At 44.5% G+C, this 18243-nt stretch overlaps 1 protein-coding gene across 1 annotated transcript in view; it reads left to right on the forward strand.

Moving 5' to 3' along the window:
- The window catches only part of HCF101 (ATP binding protein), an 83944-nt gene that overhangs the window by 15454 nt on the left and 50247 nt on the right, over positions 1 to 18243 (forward strand). Inside the window, exons 7-9 of the mRNA XM_087390700.1 lie at positions 46 to 188; positions 523 to 592; positions 696 to 791. Of these exons, the coding sequence (XP_087246826.1) occupies positions 46 to 188; positions 523 to 592; positions 696 to 791 (309 nt within the window). The remainder of the gene's footprint in view (positions 1 to 45; positions 189 to 522; positions 593 to 695; positions 792 to 18243) is intronic.

The following is an 18243-nucleotide window of genomic DNA, read 5'->3' on the forward strand; positions in this document are numbered from 1 at the left end:
AACTCCTATGAAGGCTAATAAGTCCAAAAGTGTGATGTATTACAGGATGCTGACACAAAAACCATAATTCCGACTGAGTATCTTGGTGTAAAACTAGTTTCCTTTGGGTTTGCTGGACAAGGTAGTGCCATCATGCGAGGTCCGATGGTTTCCGGAGTCATCAATCAGCTACTCACGACCACAGAATGGTAAGTGGCATCTATATTTCATGATGTATTAGAATCTTCATGGCCATTGACCTTTAAAAAGTGAGGCCCTGGAATGGAAGGGGCAAATGATCCCTCTTGGTTGCAGAATTCAATTTCTTGTAGTTGATGCACCCACTCCACATGTTTTTCTTCAAAGTGACCACCACAGGGGACACCTACTCAGTATTCTGTATTGGAATAAGAACTGATTGATTTTCCTTTGGCTGGCGAGAATGCTATATTGAGAAGGCTACATGCCTGCTTCTCTTTTCCTCCTCTACTACATGTCAATAGGTTTATTAGGTAATACAGTTCTGGTGTGCACTATCTCCAGGGGGGAGCTTGATTACTTAGTGGTTGACATGCCTCCAGGAACAGGAGACATACAACTCACTTTGTGTCAGGTGGGTACTTGTGTGTTTCACCAATTCAAAATTTTTCAATCCAAAGATTTAGAATTTTGGAGAGTATATTTGCTTATTTCAATTTGACACCGTTGCAATACAGGTTGTACCTCTAACAGCTGCTGTTATTGTCACCACTCCACAAAAGCTAGCCTTCATTGATGTGGCTAAAGGTGTGAGGATGTTTTCAAAGTTGAAGGTGAGCTGGCTATTCTGGATTGAAAAAGGTTTTTCCTTAGACGCTAACTTGCAGACACATGGTGGATCGGCTTTGATCCATTTAAGTTGGTCTAATAAATGCAACTCTAACTCAACTACAAATAAATACATTTAGAATGGCATGCACACAAAAATTAAGTGAAGTTGCACTGGAAACTGGAAACCGATGTCTTTTCCTATGTCATTATTATACCAAGAGTTTCTTGACATTGCGACATATTTTGGGCACATTCGCTATCTTAGTGGCTGCATTTATATACTCATGTCTGAAGGATCTACCATGTCATTCAAAATCATATTATCACCAGATGCATGGTATTTGAAGGCATGCCATCTTGTTGCTCTTTTGCTGCAAACAGACTCTGTTGCAATATCTTGTTGCTTGTGCATAGAAACGTTTGCTAGGAAGGAAGCCATATAAAATTTCTAATTTTATTTGTGTTTTCAACCAAGAATTGCCTGATTTTACATCTTGGGGATTTGTATTAAAGCATTTACCAGAAAACCTAGGGTGTGCCTTCTCACATGATTGTACAAGAGGACAGCCGATTTGGTTCATATGTGTGAGGAGGTGGTTGTCATACCAACTATCAGGTTTAGATAATAAGAAACACTACAATGACGATGAGATTTTGAAGTAGAAGATTTTCTGAAAGTGCAAATGGTAGGAAAACTGCAAAGTATTTCAGCCTTTGTAAGACGCTCTAGTGAAAACATTAGTGAACAATGCATCTCATGATGACCTATTCCATGTCAGCCTACAAAAGTTTAAATACAGTATGTATACCATACGACAGCTCTTTGAAAGGGATACTATGCAGATATCAGTTGAAAGAGAAGGTTGAGAAAAGGCACCGTGAATGTGTAGCTATCTTAGAAGGAGGTGTATAACAGGTAGTCATTATCCTTAGAGAAAGCCTACAAAGGCTGATTGGTGCAAATTCTAGGAGGCTGTTAAAGTGGCAACAGTAATGCACATGCCATGTTGGCCCTATAAAGTTCAAATACAACATGCATACCTTGTGACACCTTTGAAAGGGATATCCAGTTATCAATACAAAAATATATCATTATGTGGAAAATATGAAAAAGCACATTGGATGTCTAGTCTTGTAGAAGGAACATGTAGTCATTATCTTTTCTAGAAAGCTTACACAGGCTTGATTGGAGGGTTTTCAAAAGAAGAGGCACCATGAGAATGATTAGCATGTGAATGAGGGGGTTTACCGGCTGAAACTTTTCCTTTGCCTTTGTTTTTATGCTAGGCCGCAAAGGCTTGATCACTAGCCATAGAAGCATTGCGATTTGCACGACTTTGCTCCTCCTGAAGGAGAAGAGCAACTAGCTAGTCAAAAGAATAATGGTTGGCATTGCCACCTGCAACCAACCTCAATTTAGTAGCAAAGCCCTGATAAGAATCAGGAAACTCATCAAGGGTATTTGAAACAAGCTGAGAATCAGGCATTACTCATCAATATTGGCCATTGCTCTTTCAAATCCTTCACATTAGTAAGATAGGCATCCATGTTACCACCCTCTTCAAGCTTCAAGTCCTTCAATTGCTTGCGGAGATAGGCAACCCTTGCCTCATTCCGCACCTGATATAAGGATGCAAGCTGATCCCATGCTTGCTTAGCTGTCTTGCAAGATTGGATATGAGGGATAATAACCCTTTTGACTGAAAGAGCAATCAAGGCATGTGCTTTGGCATCACGACAATCCCACTGAATCTGCTCGTGTGTAGGAGGCAAAGTACTTGTAGTAGTAGATGCAGCTGCTCTAGAAGAAGCATTAGAACCATCACCTGAAGGCCCATCACCTGAAGTAGTACCAGAGGCAGAAGGTGGAGCACTAGCATCTACATTACGTGTAGGTCTGGCCTGAAACAATGTGCCATAGATTCTTGGCAACCAAACCATGACTCATCATGTATGACCACATGGGGTAATTGGTGCCATCAAGCTTGTCATCAGCCCAGCCCCAAGCATCCCAAAAAGATCATCTTTGCTATTAGCCATAGTGTCAAAAATGCAAGGCAAAGGCACCAATCTGGCAAAGCAAATGAGAGAAGGGCACTCTCCCAAAACCAAAAGCAAATTTCTGCACAAGCTTCAAAGCTTTTCATTGCAAATGTGTGGCTGTCACAAGGGGTACCTACAAATGATGTAGACCCAAAAATGTAGCAAAGAAAGAGCTCCAAATGCAAGCACAAATGATCAGCCTTGTAGGAGAAGTGAAAGGGACAACAAATGGCAAATGAGAGGACTGTGAGAAGCTGAAAGATGATGTTTCAGCAAGAATAACTGCTCCCACAAGTGAGAAAACACCTCAAATTGATTGCAGCAGCAGCGAGGTGTGAGAAGCTCGCAGCCCGAGGTGTTAGAACAGCAAATGAGGGCAAAAGAGCTTCAGAAAAGGCCTCCAAACAGCAAGAATGAGCTCCAAATTCCAAAATCGGTGGTTGAAAGTGTTGAGAACAGCAGCTGCAGGCCTCCTGGTGCGAAACCTGACATCAACAGGTGCTCCAGAAGCTGGAAAATCTCACACATGTGGAAGGCGGCTGCAGCAATCACTGAAGCAGCTCCGAGTTGAATCCGTACAGCCCCGTACCACATTAAATGAGCATTAAATGCGCCGTACAGCTGCCCGTACAGCACGTGTGAAAAAGGCTGTAATAAATGCAATGTACAGAACTGCAGCAGGCTGGAACAAGTGGAAAACGCTGAGGAATCGCTGAAATGCAAGAGCACTTGAGGTGTCTATGCTGGAGAAGCACCAGAGAGAGGTTTTCCGGCGATGGAATGGCTTGAAAACATCCCAGGCAGCAGCAAAGTCTTGGAGAATGGGCCGACCAGCAAGAAGATGAGCTGAAATGCAAGAGAACAGGTCTCCAACAGCACCGTGGTGGCTGGAAATGGCTGAGGGGTGGAACCCTGACCTACTCTGATACCAATGTTGGCTACGGTAAGCAATGGAAGCTCAGAAATGAGTGGGAGAAAGCCAAAAACGAGTTGCTATATTGAAAATGCTGCAACAACGAATGGAGGCTCAAGAGGGAGCCAATATGACAAAACCCTAGGTCTAAATGCCCTAACTGGACTAAGCGTCCTAACTGAACTAGGTGGTACATGAACTAACTGTACCAATAGTCCTAGCTGACTATAAACTAGTCCTACAAGGCACATACCAAGGAACAAGTGGCACCTATGGATAGCCCATAGAATGGCCTACATACCCCTCTCTTGTTGTATTTACCAAGGCTTCCCTTCGGCTTTCTCTTGATGAATTTGTTGTGGAGGTCATATACATCAATATTACATGTCGTGTTTAGGTGGCATTGGGGGAGGAGCTGCTAGATCTGGAGTTTATTGTGACATATGTACTTTTTTAGAGGGTTCTTTTTCCAAACCTAGCTCGTTTTAGATTAGCTATCAACACCTTTTTCTTGGCTTCTAGTGCTATTGTTCATTGGCATAAGATCGCTCTTGTCTTGAGCATCATTGTCATTGAAGACAGGTTGTCATTGGCTTGGGCATCATTGTCATTGAAGACAGGTTGTCAGTATCAAATGTATTCCAAAGTGCCAGATTGTTTGCTACTTGGGTTGTCAAATAAGAGTGGGTAGTTCTTTAGGTCAACAATTCGCATTAGTCTTGGATAGTAGGAGGCAGGTAGGAGGCACAAATTGCTATATTGGAGTAATACTTGGTTTTCTTCTATATCGGGATGTTTCAGGTGCTACATTCTTTTTACATTGTTGTGCACATGTGACATGTGTACTGATATTGTGGAGCTTTTCCGTGTTACATGATTCTACATGACTGGGGTTACAAGTGTCAGTTTAGAGGATCCTTGACTTTCAGCAGTGGGAATCATATCATATTTGATGTTTGTCATTGAGACTAGGCTAGTGCCTAGAGAGATTAGATCCATACAAAAGCTCTAGAATCATACAAAAACTCAACATTGGTTGTATAAAGACCATTGTCAAAGTGCAGTGGAATATACGAGCAGAGATAGAGAGCAAATCTGCAAATAGAGAGACAACAAACTTCGACTAGAGAGGAAATAGACTGCATATGAGCATACAGGAAAAACTCAGCATGTACTGCTGAGAAAAGTTCCAAAGCATGATCAGAACCCCTAGGGCAGAACTGCGCCTCTGGTGGATTGGTAACTGAGCACCTCAAATGACACCAACAGTAGGTTGGAACTGCACCTACAATGTGTATAATACAAGGGCCAAAAGACCCTATATATAGGGAGAGAACTAGCAGTAAGCTGGCTGACCAGAACAGCTGATCTGGACAACTGACCTGACCAGGTTAGGGCGGGTTAAACCAACCTGGTCGGGTCAGTTGACCCGACCAGACTGGCCTAAGGCAAAGCCTCAAATTAGGCCCAAACCAGCCGCTTCTCACACACCAGTGAATCTGGAAATGTGCTTGGTTAGATCTCTACCTAGCCTGCAGACAATTACTGAGAACACACAAATATTACTACTCTCTCTGGGTGGGCACACCAACAAAGAAGCCCTTTCTCCCTACCTGACAGACAGGAGATGGCTAACTCTAAGGTCCCATCCTCCAGGCCCTCTCTGCTTCCCGCGGTAGAGGCCCCAGGACACAGCCACCGAAGCAGCAGAGGCGCTCTGGAGTTGCAGTAGCTTCAGCACCAGCCTCTTCTTTTGCTAGCCGCCCTCCCTTGCCTGTTTCCCCACCTCCCACCCCTCCCCCTCCCTCGCATTTGTCATCCTCCCTCCCTCCTCCTCTCGCTGCAGCCTCATTTCGCCACCACCGCAGAGGAGCAATGGACCCCATCCTTGTTTGATTGTATGATGAGTGAGCAGATGTATCGCATGATGGAGCAGTGATGGATTCACGGGGGATTAACCTGTGGCTCAACCATGGGGACTCTGCCGTTTATCAGATTGTCTTTTGTGTATCGCATCCGGGAGAGGATTTGGCAATTGCCATGATTCGTCTGGCCTCAAAGGTGGAGATCAGGCATTCGACCTATTGGACACTTCAGCAGTGTGCCGATAGGTTTGGGGTAGATGAATCCTTCACGGTGCTATGGGCATGGAAGGTGGGCGTTGATGAACTGGTCATGCCCTTAGTGCACAAACGCAAAGATACGGAATACTCCCCTTCCAAGCCCCCCTGAAGTCAGAGAAGTTTGAGATTGCGGTGGAGGCTCCCACACACAGACGAGCCTTGTTCACTATGTTGTCCTCCTTATGAGGTGGACCATGGTTAGCTGGAACATGCACGGTCTCCATGATCATGCAAGGAGCTAACCGCAGTACTTGCTACTCCAGTAGGAGTTGCAGAGGGTAGTGGTAGGACGAGCAATGGATTTCCTTCTAGTTCAAGAGCATATGTTTTCAGCAGCAGGTATCATCCGTCATCATCATTTGCTTCCGGGGAGAGGCCTAGAGGTGTGGTCTCCCGCAATAGGCCGCAGTGGAGGTGTTTGCATTTCAGCATCCCAAGCAGTAGCTCCTGAGGTGCATGATCAGGGGGAGCTTATCATGGGTAGAGCAGTTTGGATGGCTCTTCGCATGGGAGAGTCTAGGATTGGCATCTTGAACGTCTACGCACCAGCTTGCCGACAACACTGCCCGGCCTTTTTCGAGACGTCTGACGCAGTGCCTCCTGTAGACTCTTGGATTGTGGGGGGTGACTTCAACAATCTGGAGTTCACTGAGGATAAACAAGGAGGCGCTGCTTACACAGAGATGCCGATAGTAGAGAGGAGCACTAGGATATCGTTTTTGTGGTCAATGGTGGTAGGGACCTGTGGAGGGAGGTGGAGTTCACTAGGATATCCCTAGCAGCCTTCTCTTTTCCTTTGGATAGAGGAGACACGATGGGCTGCTAGAGTGTCTGGACGGGTTCTATGTTGGGGACTGGGCGCTTCATAGAGGGGGCTCTACAAGGATTTTGGTAGGCACTACGTTATCGAACCACTCCCTGGCAAAGATGCACTTAGATCAGTCTCGTAGAGGTCTCCCCCCTTTGCACTTAGATCAGCCCCGTAGAGGTCTCTCCAAAAGGGGGTTTTGCATCCTGGATGAGCTTCTACGGGACGAGGAGGTGCAATAGGAAGTTGCAGAGATTCGGCTGCAACTAGGAGGAGGGCCTAGTGAGGGTTGGGCTGCTTGGGTGGCCGATGCCATTCAGAGGAGCAACACATAGTTACAGTCACAGGCCCTCAAATGGAGACACGCTCTCTAGGAGCGGTAGAGAGCCCTCTGACACTAGACTTAGCTTCCATCGAGATGGGAAATTATTCAGGCACGCTTGTTAGGAGATCTCTGACTCTGGCTCACTTCCTTAGTCTCTGAGCTGGTGATGGATTTGCTTGATCCCCATGGGTGGAGGCAAGTCCGATATCCGCTAGTGGAGGCCGATCACTCTTCTTGACACCACATACAAGATCCTAGCCAAGGTCTTGTAGGCTAGGGCAAGCAATGGAAGCTCGAAAATGAAGAAGCCAATATAACAAAACCCTAGGGCAAAGGGCCCTAACTGAACTAAGTGTCCTAATTGTCCTAGTGGTACATGTACTAACTATACCAACTGACCTAAATGACTGTAACTAGGCCTACAAGGCACATACCAAGGAATGAGTGGCACCTATGGATGGCCAATAGAATGGCCTACAAACCCCCCTCCATGGTATCGTTGAAGTATCCTGGACATGGCTCAGGATACCTGAATATCTAATGTCATGATTGCACATGTTCATCCTGTAGGGATATAGCAACCTATGACTGTACAGAGTACAAGAGATCAAGTCACAAAAGGTACTAACTTTAAAGCTTGCCGAAAAGCTTCAAACTTGGGTTGAGATAGAGCCTTCGTAAAAAGATATGTTACGTTGTCTTTAGTGGGAACATAAGACACTTGAATATCACTTGTTGATAATCTCTCTCTGACATGGTGATAGTGAACCTCAATATGCTTTGTGCGAGCATTGAAAATGAGATTCCGTGCAATAGCCAAACCATTCTGACTATTAGTGAAGATGACAATAGGAGCAGTCTGACATGCATAAAGATCTGCAAGTAACTTTCAGAGCCAAACGTACTCCACTGTAGCTGTAAAAGCTGCTTTGTACTTAGCTTCACAACTAGAAGTAGTAACTGTAGTCTACTTCTGAACCAAGAGGTGCATGAAGTACCAAGCATGAAACAGTTGCCACTATGTTACACATGGGTATCCGAATAGCCAACCCAATCACTATCAATGAATCCATGCATAGCAAGTGAAGAATCAGCCTCATAAAGAAGGCCCAAATGCTGAGTGTCTTTGAGATATGTGAAGACACGCTTCACGGCCTGCCAATGGTGTATAGAGGGGCTGTGCATATATCTGCTCAACTGCGAGATAGCATACTGAAGATCGGGCCTCATATGGCATAAGTAAATCAAACAACCAACTGCCTGCTGACAGAGAGTGACATCACATGCACCGCTGCCATCCTCAGAAGAGAAGTGAAAACCAAGCTCTAATGGTGTGGATACTGGCTTGCAATCCTCAAACTGAAAACGTTGCAAAAGCTGTCGAATATACTTGGATTGTGACATCAAAATACCCCCCTCACTGCTAGCAAATTGAATGCCCAGATAGTAATGCAAAAGGCCAAGAGATAGCAAAAGTGTGTGTCCTAGTCACAAGCCGTAGAGCACTAAAATCAGCAAATATGTCCCACTCTTGCGGATTTAAAGGGTAGCCTCAGTAGGGCTTGAAAGCCAAGTGTAAGCACATGAGCATGTATCCTGGAATACCAAGCCTGGGGTGCTTGCTTCAATCCATAGAGGGCTTTCAACCTCAAAGCCAGGAGATTGGGAAACATAGACCTTTTCCTATAAATGCGCATGAAAGAAAGCTGTCTTGATATCAAGCTGATGTACCTCCCAATGAAAGTGGGCAGCAAAGACAATAACAATGCGGATAGTAGTGATCTTAAAAGTGGGGGTAAAAGTCTCCTCAAAGTCAATGCCTTGCCCCTTAGCAACAAGACGGGCTTTGTAACGGTCCACTGAACCATTTAATCTTATAAACCTACTTAGTTCCAATGGCATTCTTGCTAGGAGGCAAGTCACATAACTCCCAAGTGTTATTCTAATAGATAGAATCCAATTTAGCTTGCATAGCCTTCAACCAACAATCATTCTAAAAGGCATCCTTATGGCATAATGACTCTTCATTGCATGCTGTAGCAGCCAATGCACAAGCAACCAAATTAGCATGCTCTTTGCGGACAGCTGCTCTAGTACTAGCTGGCAGAGGAGTATCGTGTTTGCTGTCTTTAATTGTGTCAAGGAGCCAAAGGGAGACCTTTTTGGGCTCTTGTATTTCAGCTCTTTCCTGGTCACAATCCCTGTGCACAATATTCTGATCAAGCTGAGGCATGTCAGGCTATAAATGGGGCTGAATATCATGCTGCACATGTGGCTGCAAATGACCAACAGATGTAGGAGGAGCAACCTTAGATGTGACATCATCATGAGCATCTGATAGAAACAAAGGCATCAAGCTGTCGAAGAGATCTGGGCCATCAACAAGGGGCTGTTTTTGACAGTCCAGCAAAGGCATAGTGGAGGATTCATCAAATACAACATCCCTACTGACAAAACACTTGCCTGTGTGGGGCTGGTAGAGCTTATAGCCCTTGCTCTCTGAGCTATACCCAATAAAAATGCATTTGACAGCTTTATCATCCAACTTGGTGCGTGTTTGAGAAGGCACATGTGCATATGCCAAGCATCCAAAAGTCCTCAGGTGAGAAATCCTGGGCTTGTGACCTGTCCAAGCCTCATAAGGTGTGATGGTATTCAATGCCTTTGTGGGACATCTGCTCAAATGTAATTGGCCACACACAACGGCATCCAACCACAACTTGTTAGGCAAGTGCTTGCCTTTCAACATACACTTGGCCATCTCCATCACTGATCTATTCTTTCTCTCAGCCATTGGATTCTGCAAGGAGTGTAAGGCACCGTGCACTGATGATGGATGCCATGTGAGGCCAAAAAAACAGCAAAATTCTTTGACATATATTTACTCCCCCTCTCATTCTCAATCAAGGTAATAAAATGCCCGAAGCAATTTTCAGCCCACTCTCATTCTCACCCGAGGCAATAAAACGCCCGAAGCATGCAGGAACTTTAGATTTGGATTTCAATGCGAAAATCCAAGTATGCCTCGTGAAGTCATCAATGAATGTGACAAAATAATAGAATCTTCCAAGAGCTACAACCTGCATGGGTCCACAAACTTTTTTATTCATATGGTTGTAGTCCATGTAACAATATTGTATAGACTTCAACGAGACTCAGTTATTGTATTGCCTTATATGTATTTGTTGGACTTCAGCTTCCAAAATATGGACATCACAAAATCAATAATAAATCACTAGCCTTGATACTTGCAGGGAGGATCGGGGGTCGTAACAGACCTTGTGTCACGTCTCATGTCCACCATTCCAATAAACCAAATAAAGCTTGCATGAGGCACCAACTCTCCCATCCTTGGGAAATGTAGAACGGTGCATCTTACCAAGCAAACAAGTTTCACAAACATGCTTTGAAGGCATATGCATTTTGGGAAGATGAACAACCATACCATCCTTATGTAGCTTCATCAAAGCCCCAAAGTTGAGGTGTCCACACCTCTCATGCCACAAATGGGTATTTGCCATGGTAGAGGAATCAACAGCAAAGGCATGTGCATCTGCAGGTCCACAAGTAGCTATGGCTGAAAAAGAGATGAGGTTCTTGCGAATGCCTGGATCATAAAGCATATTCTCTAGACTAACTAGACCACCAGAAATAGAAGTAAGAGCAACTTGCCCAATTTCTTTCGCTGTATATGATGCATTATTGGCACATGTGGATATTCCCCCCTTAGATGCATGCTTAAGTGAGCTTTATAATTTCCTGCAGAAAGTAATGTGCTTGCTAGCACCACTATCAAAGATTCAGACATCAGATACATCAGTAACTGTCATGCAGGCATCATGAACATCAAGATTATACTGACATTTAACAAGAAAAGCCCAATGCTGGTCTTGAGCAAAGTTAGCTGACTCATGTCGATCATCTGAACTAGGAGAATTATATACTGCAAGACCAGACTCTTTCTTCTTCTTCTCAGATGCAATTCTCAGAAGTGTCATGCCCAGGTTTCCTGCAATAGTTGTATCTCTTCTTTTATCTTCTTATCCCCCGACAAGAGGAGGACCTCTTGAGTCAAAGTTTGCAGATGATGCGGCGTTTTATGTGGAGGGGTCAGCATCGAGCCTTGAGGCAGTTAGAGGAGCTTCGACCATTGATTGTGAGGTCTTTGGGGCTTGGATCAACTGGACCAAATCGATAAGTTTCTTCATAGGGATGGAAGAGGTCTAGGAGGTTCGAGATTGGGGCACTGTCTTTGGTTTTTAGTGGATCTCAAGGAGGCGGATAGCGAGATATTTGGGGTGTCAGGTAGGGATCGACATTATAGGGAGTACCCGATTGCCGTAGTTCTAGAGACGTGCAGTGGAAGCTTATATATTGGAGCTTGGCCAACCTCTCTCTAGCAAGGAGGGATCTTGTAGCCAATCTGTTCTCCTGGCCACGGCTTGATACATTGCTTTCTGCTGGTGCTTTCATAGGGGCTGCATGGGACAACTCAAGCGCATGGTGTGCTTTTTTCTTTGGGCCGGTTGGAAGGCACGAGAAACACTAGGGGCAGGTTGCTTGGTGAACTGTCATCATGCCGTAGGCTCAAGGTGGCTTTGGCATCATTGATCTAGAGATGCAGAGCAGAGCCATTTTAGGCAAGCTCGTGGTTCGCGGACTTACCCCAAGGACAAAGACCTGGAAGCTCCTACTACAAGGGGGCTTCTAAGGAAGACCCCATGCACAGGAGGTCAATGACAACAATCACATCAGCAGCTCTTCTCGGAGGTTCCTCTCACGGGGAGAGGATCCCCACTGATGCGGGTTTGGCAGAGACTGGTAGGGGGATTCATACGGGCCCCACCTAGGTGCAGAGAGGAATTTGAGCACCAATCCCTCATTTGGGACTTGGAGGTCCGAGATCAGGATGGTTGTGTGCTCGGATAGCGGACACACATAGGCTAGGGGCTCAATGGGACAACAGACCATCCAACTCGTTTCCAGGGGTAGACGACAGATGGCTGGGATAGTTCTCTAGGACAGCTGTCCCTCCACGGGTCATGATGTGGCACGATACTGGTGTTCGAGTCAGCTTCTTCAGAGTAGGGTCGAGGGACACTCGAGTCTCGTTGTCAGAGGGAGACTCAGAGATGGATGGGAGCCTTGATTCATTACACTGGCCAATGATCAGGATAGTGGGCCATCTAGGCAAGTCATGGTCCATTGACCTCCCCAGCATCCCGGATCAAGAGATCCCTTGGGGGTGACTTTGGCTATGGGAGGGTCGCCTGCTTTGGGAGATTCAATGGGACCTAGGAGAGTGGTTTTGGTTGTCCAGGGTAGGTCACACGAAAAGGGTGGAGTAGATACCCTTCTCCTACACGGCACAAATTGGACGGATCACTACAGAATGGAGACATGGACCTAGATTCCTGAGAGAGAGGGAGACTGGGAGGAGTAGCAGGTTTTTTAGGAGGTGCGCTCTCAGTTCTGGACAAGGCTTGGTCCAAAGCCTTCGACCCCAGAAGATGTCATACTTCTTCTAGTTGACCGCTCACGGGGTTTGCCCATTGGCCCTTGGTTGGAGATGAGGGTGGATGGGCACTGTCATAGTTGCACAGAGGGTGTCTTGGAGAGAATCTCACACTACCTTTGGAGCTGGCTGAGTGCCCAAAGGATCTGGCTAGGCTCCCTTCGGATTGTTGCTCGGATTCTAAATATCAATCGGGACTTTAGGTGGGGCCATGCGGCCTGCTGGTTGACGGAGGGGGTTCATGCCTTCCACATTGATGAGGTTTCCCCAGCCTACATGATACACAGGCAGAGCATCCATCGAATCAAGCTACATGAGGCGACCCCTCCAGCTCGACACCATCCTCCCTCGGCTCTTGAGGATGGTTTGTGGGAGAAAGTGGCCAGCATCATGGCATGGAACATTTGGTTGCGCACTGCGGCCTTGTGATAGGAGGTCATCGGGTTCCACCGGCGGCCATTCTGGTAGCTATTTGGCAAGATGTCATCTATACTCTGTGCACCAATTGGAAGCATGGGGCATCAGATTCTAGAGCGACCACTGAAAGGCATGAGCATTTCTGCAAGGCAAGGCCTACATGTGTTTTTTACATTCTCAAGCTACAAGGGATTTGCTAGTTGTATAGCCCCCCCCCCCCCCCCCCGGTTGCTAGCGAGTGTCGGAAAGATACCTTAGACAGTGAGTTGGGTTTCTGGAATGCAAGCTGGCTTGCACCAGGCTCAAGGGTTTTTCCGGTTAGTGCCTTCCTGACTTATATGGTTTTATTTTCAAGCATTAATAGAAAGCTCTTTTTTCTGTTAAAAAAAAGTGATGCACTTTGGAAAATTTTGGGATTAAATCTTAGACTTCTCGTTAGGAGCCCTTAAGAGTCTAGTAAATTGAACAATCTAGTCAATTCAAGGAATTGGGGATGACCCTAACACAACTCAACAACAATACTCACAACGATGACATGATTGCTTAAGATTAAAAAGCATGCCTAACCTCATGTGCCTTTATAGAGATCTAAGCCCCCAATTATATATATGCTTTTCTATGTTTGTTATCCTTTCAGAATCACGTAGAAGCTATAATTACGTCTAGATCCATGTAGATAGATTCTTTGTGATCCTTTCTTTTTTATCACTCTCTTACAAGTAGTGCTTGAGATCCTTTCTTTTTTATCACTTTCTTACAAATAGTGCTCGGTACATGTTCACCAGTGTTTTTTTTCGGAGGACCCATTGAAATGCGCCTAAGTGTACTATCCTACAATACTCACCCTTGAGAAATGATAGCTTAAAATGGGCGATCGTGCTCTAAACTTGGCGCGTAAAATGAGCCATAGCTTCATAAAATACTTATTTTGATATATGTAACTGCACTAGATGGTGCAACAAACTTGATAAATATCTAAATCATGCCTTGCCATTTATATATGATATGCTACATGATGACCCAATTTGGATTTGTCAATCAAAAGATATAGGTAGTCAAAGTTCGGCATTTTTTGACTATCTACAAATGGTTGCCTAACTTTTTGTCCCAAATCCAAATGAGTGCCTAATTTTCAAATGGCATTGTGGGAGAAAGTGGCCAGCATCATGGCATGGTATGAAATTGTTTACACGAGAGTGTTGAAACTTTGATCCATAACAAACTTCAAGTGATAAATTGATCGAGTAGCATTGTAGTGAGGAATATTTTTTTATACGTGAGTGAACATCAATTATACTGGCGAGATACTGGCTTTGTGATGGAGCAGAGGCAAGAGCGATGTTATGCACGGATGGGAGATCGTTCTCCTTGCCGGGTTGGGCACTTCTTGATTGTTCGTCTATATTGTTTGATGACAATGTAAAACAGAAACAATTCGAGGGTAAACCTATTGGCTAGAATTTCCATTCCCAGCATTGAGGGGAAAATTTGGCATGTTTGAACCATTCAAGCTCGTGTATTATGGCCTAGAAAGCTTAGGCAGAAGGATAACCACAATATTTTTTGTTTCACAAACCAACACCCGGACAAACATCTTATGTAGACAAACTCCTTGCAATCTACTAGTCACTGCAAAATGCACACATCAGGGATTAATAGCAGCAAAGAGAAGGATAGAGGGCGATCTTGTGAGTCAATGGGTTTAGAGTTACTGAATGACGCGGTCGCAGCGGAGCGAGTGCAGGCTGACTTTGCAGGGAAGTTCTTTATGCAGCACTAGCATTTAAATTCCCATCCACAGAGACACAGAGAGAGAGAAAGAGAGAGAGAGAGAGAGAGAGAGAGAGAGATGGCCACGAGTGACTGTTGGGATATCTCAAGGTGTATGCCTCAGGCACACCTTATGTTTCTATGTGTGAGTGCAAGAGGCACAGTTAGGTGCCCACAAGCACAGTTAGGTGGTGGAAAAGCCACATAGGATGATTGAGAGAATCTAGGAGCAGATTGAGGAGATGATTGTGGAGCTTTGAGGTCATCAGTGATGTCAGTGACCTTGTATGAGGTGCCTACTTAAGGACCTCTTTCTTCTTCATTCTATAAGCAAGTATTTTGATTTTGTGTCCACTCTACTCTTTCCTTTCAGTATTCCAACATGGTATCAGAGCCCTTTGATCCCCCTTGAGCCCATTTCTGCCACATCATCATCTTCTTCTTCATCTTCTTCTTCTCCATTTTCCTCTTTCTTCCCAAAATCTTTGAGAGCTTGGTTCTCCATCTACAAACAGCCATTGCCCAAACCCTCTGAGCTGGAAACTCCTCTAGGATGGGCGAACTTCCACCTGCAAGCAATTGAAAAAAAAACGTCTGTGGTGGCTGCCATTCTCCAAACAGCGAATTTCTTCTGTTGCTCAATACTCCCTGCCTACTCCGCCATTGCCTGAGCCCTCTTAGGAGTAGATGGGCGACCTCAAGACGAAGATTTTGAGCCATTTTTCAGGTCATTTGGTTCAGTAACGAGGGAGAAATCGTCAAAACTCAGTTTCAGCCTGTAGCAACTCTCCCGGGCAAAAGTGCGCACCATTTCGTCCAACCTCTGTGCTGGACCTTCTTTGGTATATGAGCTTTCTTTTGCTTCAGAAAGCCCTCTTTTCCTTGCTTTGAAGAGTGAGCTACAAGCCCTCCAAGTTCAGCTTTTCATTTTTGACAGTTTTGGACAAGTTTTGAAGATGATGCTACATAAAATGCTACTCTAGCATTTCTGAGCTTTTGAAGTTTTCAATAACTTCACTACAAGTGTTGCTTCAGTTTTGTTTTGACTTGCTAGACCTGGTTGTGATTGGAAAGTGTTTATTTCATCCACTCCTATGAAGCATGCAAAAAGTAGCATCATTGTTTGAAAACTAGTCACTACTATTTGCTACATTAAATGCTTATATTTTGAAGCATTTCAGTTGTTATTCTAAGCCCTGTAAGAGAGAAGACACTACCCAATACCTGGGTTAGAGCCTCTCATGGCTTGCTTATGCAAAATATGTGAAAAGCCAAAACATAAAGCAATGTCTTGTTATGCTACAAAGGATGAAAATGCCAACCTGACTTCCTTGTTGAAGATTGCCAAAACAATGGTTGCCACAAAGGAACCAACTACAGAGATCTACCCTCTCATGGCACTTTTATTTGACTCCAAGTACAAGAAAAAGATGAAGGTCAGATACCTAAGATATGCTTCTCTACACAACTATGGAGATGACAAGATAATTGTTCTCTTGAAGGATATGATTTTCAGATCCACTTGTTCTATCATAGTACCATCTTATAAGGCACTAGACACTGCCCATGTGGTAAGACCTTGCCTTAACATGGATATTCTGCCTCCACAAGATGAGGCATCCCATGAAGATTATGCATTTTAAATCATCTCTATGTATGCTCCAGATCTCTTTTCTTTTTATGTCAAGGTACTCAGCCTGGATAGTCCTCCAAAATGAATGAAAATAAACTATTGTGTTGTGTGTGTTTTGTAAACACCTCTGGTCACCTTATGATGTAGGCCATGTGTATGTTCCATGGTACCTCTTGCAGACATTGTGTGCATGTACATGCAAGGGAGATAACCATTGGAAGGTCTGTTTGTATCCCTTTTTGTTTACCTTACACCCAAGGAAACCCTTGCTAGCATGAGAACCTAGCCATAGATTAATCCTTGACCACCATGAGATGGCATGAGAAACTATGAGACTAGATGTATCCATGACATAGCCTGAGGCATTTCCTTGAGGGGGGGTTTGTTGGGATATCTCAAGGTGTATGCCTCAGGCACACCTTATGTTTCTATGTGTGAGTGCAAGAGGCACAGTTAGGTGCCCACAAGCACAGTTAGGTGGTGGAAAAGCCACATAGGATGATTGAGAGAATCTAGGAGCAGATTGAGGAGATGATTGTGGAGCTTTGAGGTCATCAGTGATGTCAGTGACCTTGTATGAGGTGCCTACTTAAGGACCTCTTTCTTCTTCATTCTATAAGCAAGTATTTTGATTTTGTGTCCACTCTACTCTTTCCTTTCAGTATTCCAACAGTGACATGGCAAGAACGTGGCATGAAAGGATTGTGTAAAGATGTCAGCAACATTCATATGATGTTGGTATATATATTCAAGCCTTATTGATCCTCCTTGAACGTCTCAAATGTTGTAGTAATGCACTTCAATATGCTTGGTATGTTGATGAAAATCGCAATAGAAATTGAGCTTTTATTGTCACACCAAATAGCTGTGGTTTATGATAGTCACAATCCTTGGTAGCTACATTACCTCAGCTCTTGATGGTAGTGTCTTGTTTAGCTTCACTAGGTGAGAACAAAGCCAAAGGCTACTTCTTACTTGTTCATGACATATGCAGAAACATGAAGTGAAGTTTCGATCATCCAAATCTGTAGGACAGTTTGAATTACAAAACCCTGAAGGGACTCCTCCAACATCTAAACCATTTCATATGCCATAACTGCTTGTTTCGTGTCATATGCCATAGCCGCTTGTTTCTTGTATTTACCTAAAAATTCTTTAACACCTTGCCCGTATATATATATATATATATGCAAAAAGAGACTTCTATTAAGTATTAAAGAAAAACCGTTAGAGCAAGCTCCATACGGGATACATCATGCAATGCACGAAAAGCTCAAGAGCCAAAAAGAAAGGATTGAGGCTGATAGTGCCATCTCAATCCGGTAGAAACCTCCGAGAAAAAGGGAGAACCCCTCCAAACTCGAAGAAATATAGTCCTTCTAGAAGAGGCTGCCCGTGAAGGGCCCTGCATGCTAGCCCATATGGCTACCAAAGTGTGAACCGTCTCAGTCCAAATACCCGTGAACACCTGTGATGGGTGTATCTGGGTGCCATCCAAGGCCTCAGTACATCTGGCTCTCCAAATGTGCCAAGAGGAAATGCTAGCCAAAATCTCCCAAGAGGTGTCCACTAAAGCATGAGAAGCTCTGAAGGGAGTAAGTGGTACATCCTGAAGAGAGCAGGGCTCTATCACCTACTGGCGGACCGATAGTGCCCAAGAAGAAGGCTCACCCTCATAAAACACCTGGGGCCCGGTAAGGGATAACCATGCGACCGAGCCCCAAGTCATGAAGAAAGGGGAAGTATGAAAGATGTTGAGTATCCAAGCAACCCCTTTCCAAACAGTCCTCGCCTGACTGCAGTTCCGTATATTTCTTTTGAATTTGCAAATCTACTGATTTCACTGATTGTATAAATGATTTATGATCATGTATCTATCTAGTAAAGACGTTTGCCAACAGTTCTAT

Source organism: Dipteris shenzhenensis, chromosome 19, assembly GCF_047967505.1.
Source record: "Dipteris shenzhenensis isolate YYH24624 ecotype China chromosome 19, Dip_SZ_1.0, whole genome shotgun sequence".
In the NCBI taxonomy this organism is placed as follows: domain Eukaryota; kingdom Viridiplantae; phylum Streptophyta; class Polypodiopsida; order Gleicheniales; family Dipteridaceae; genus Dipteris; species Dipteris shenzhenensis.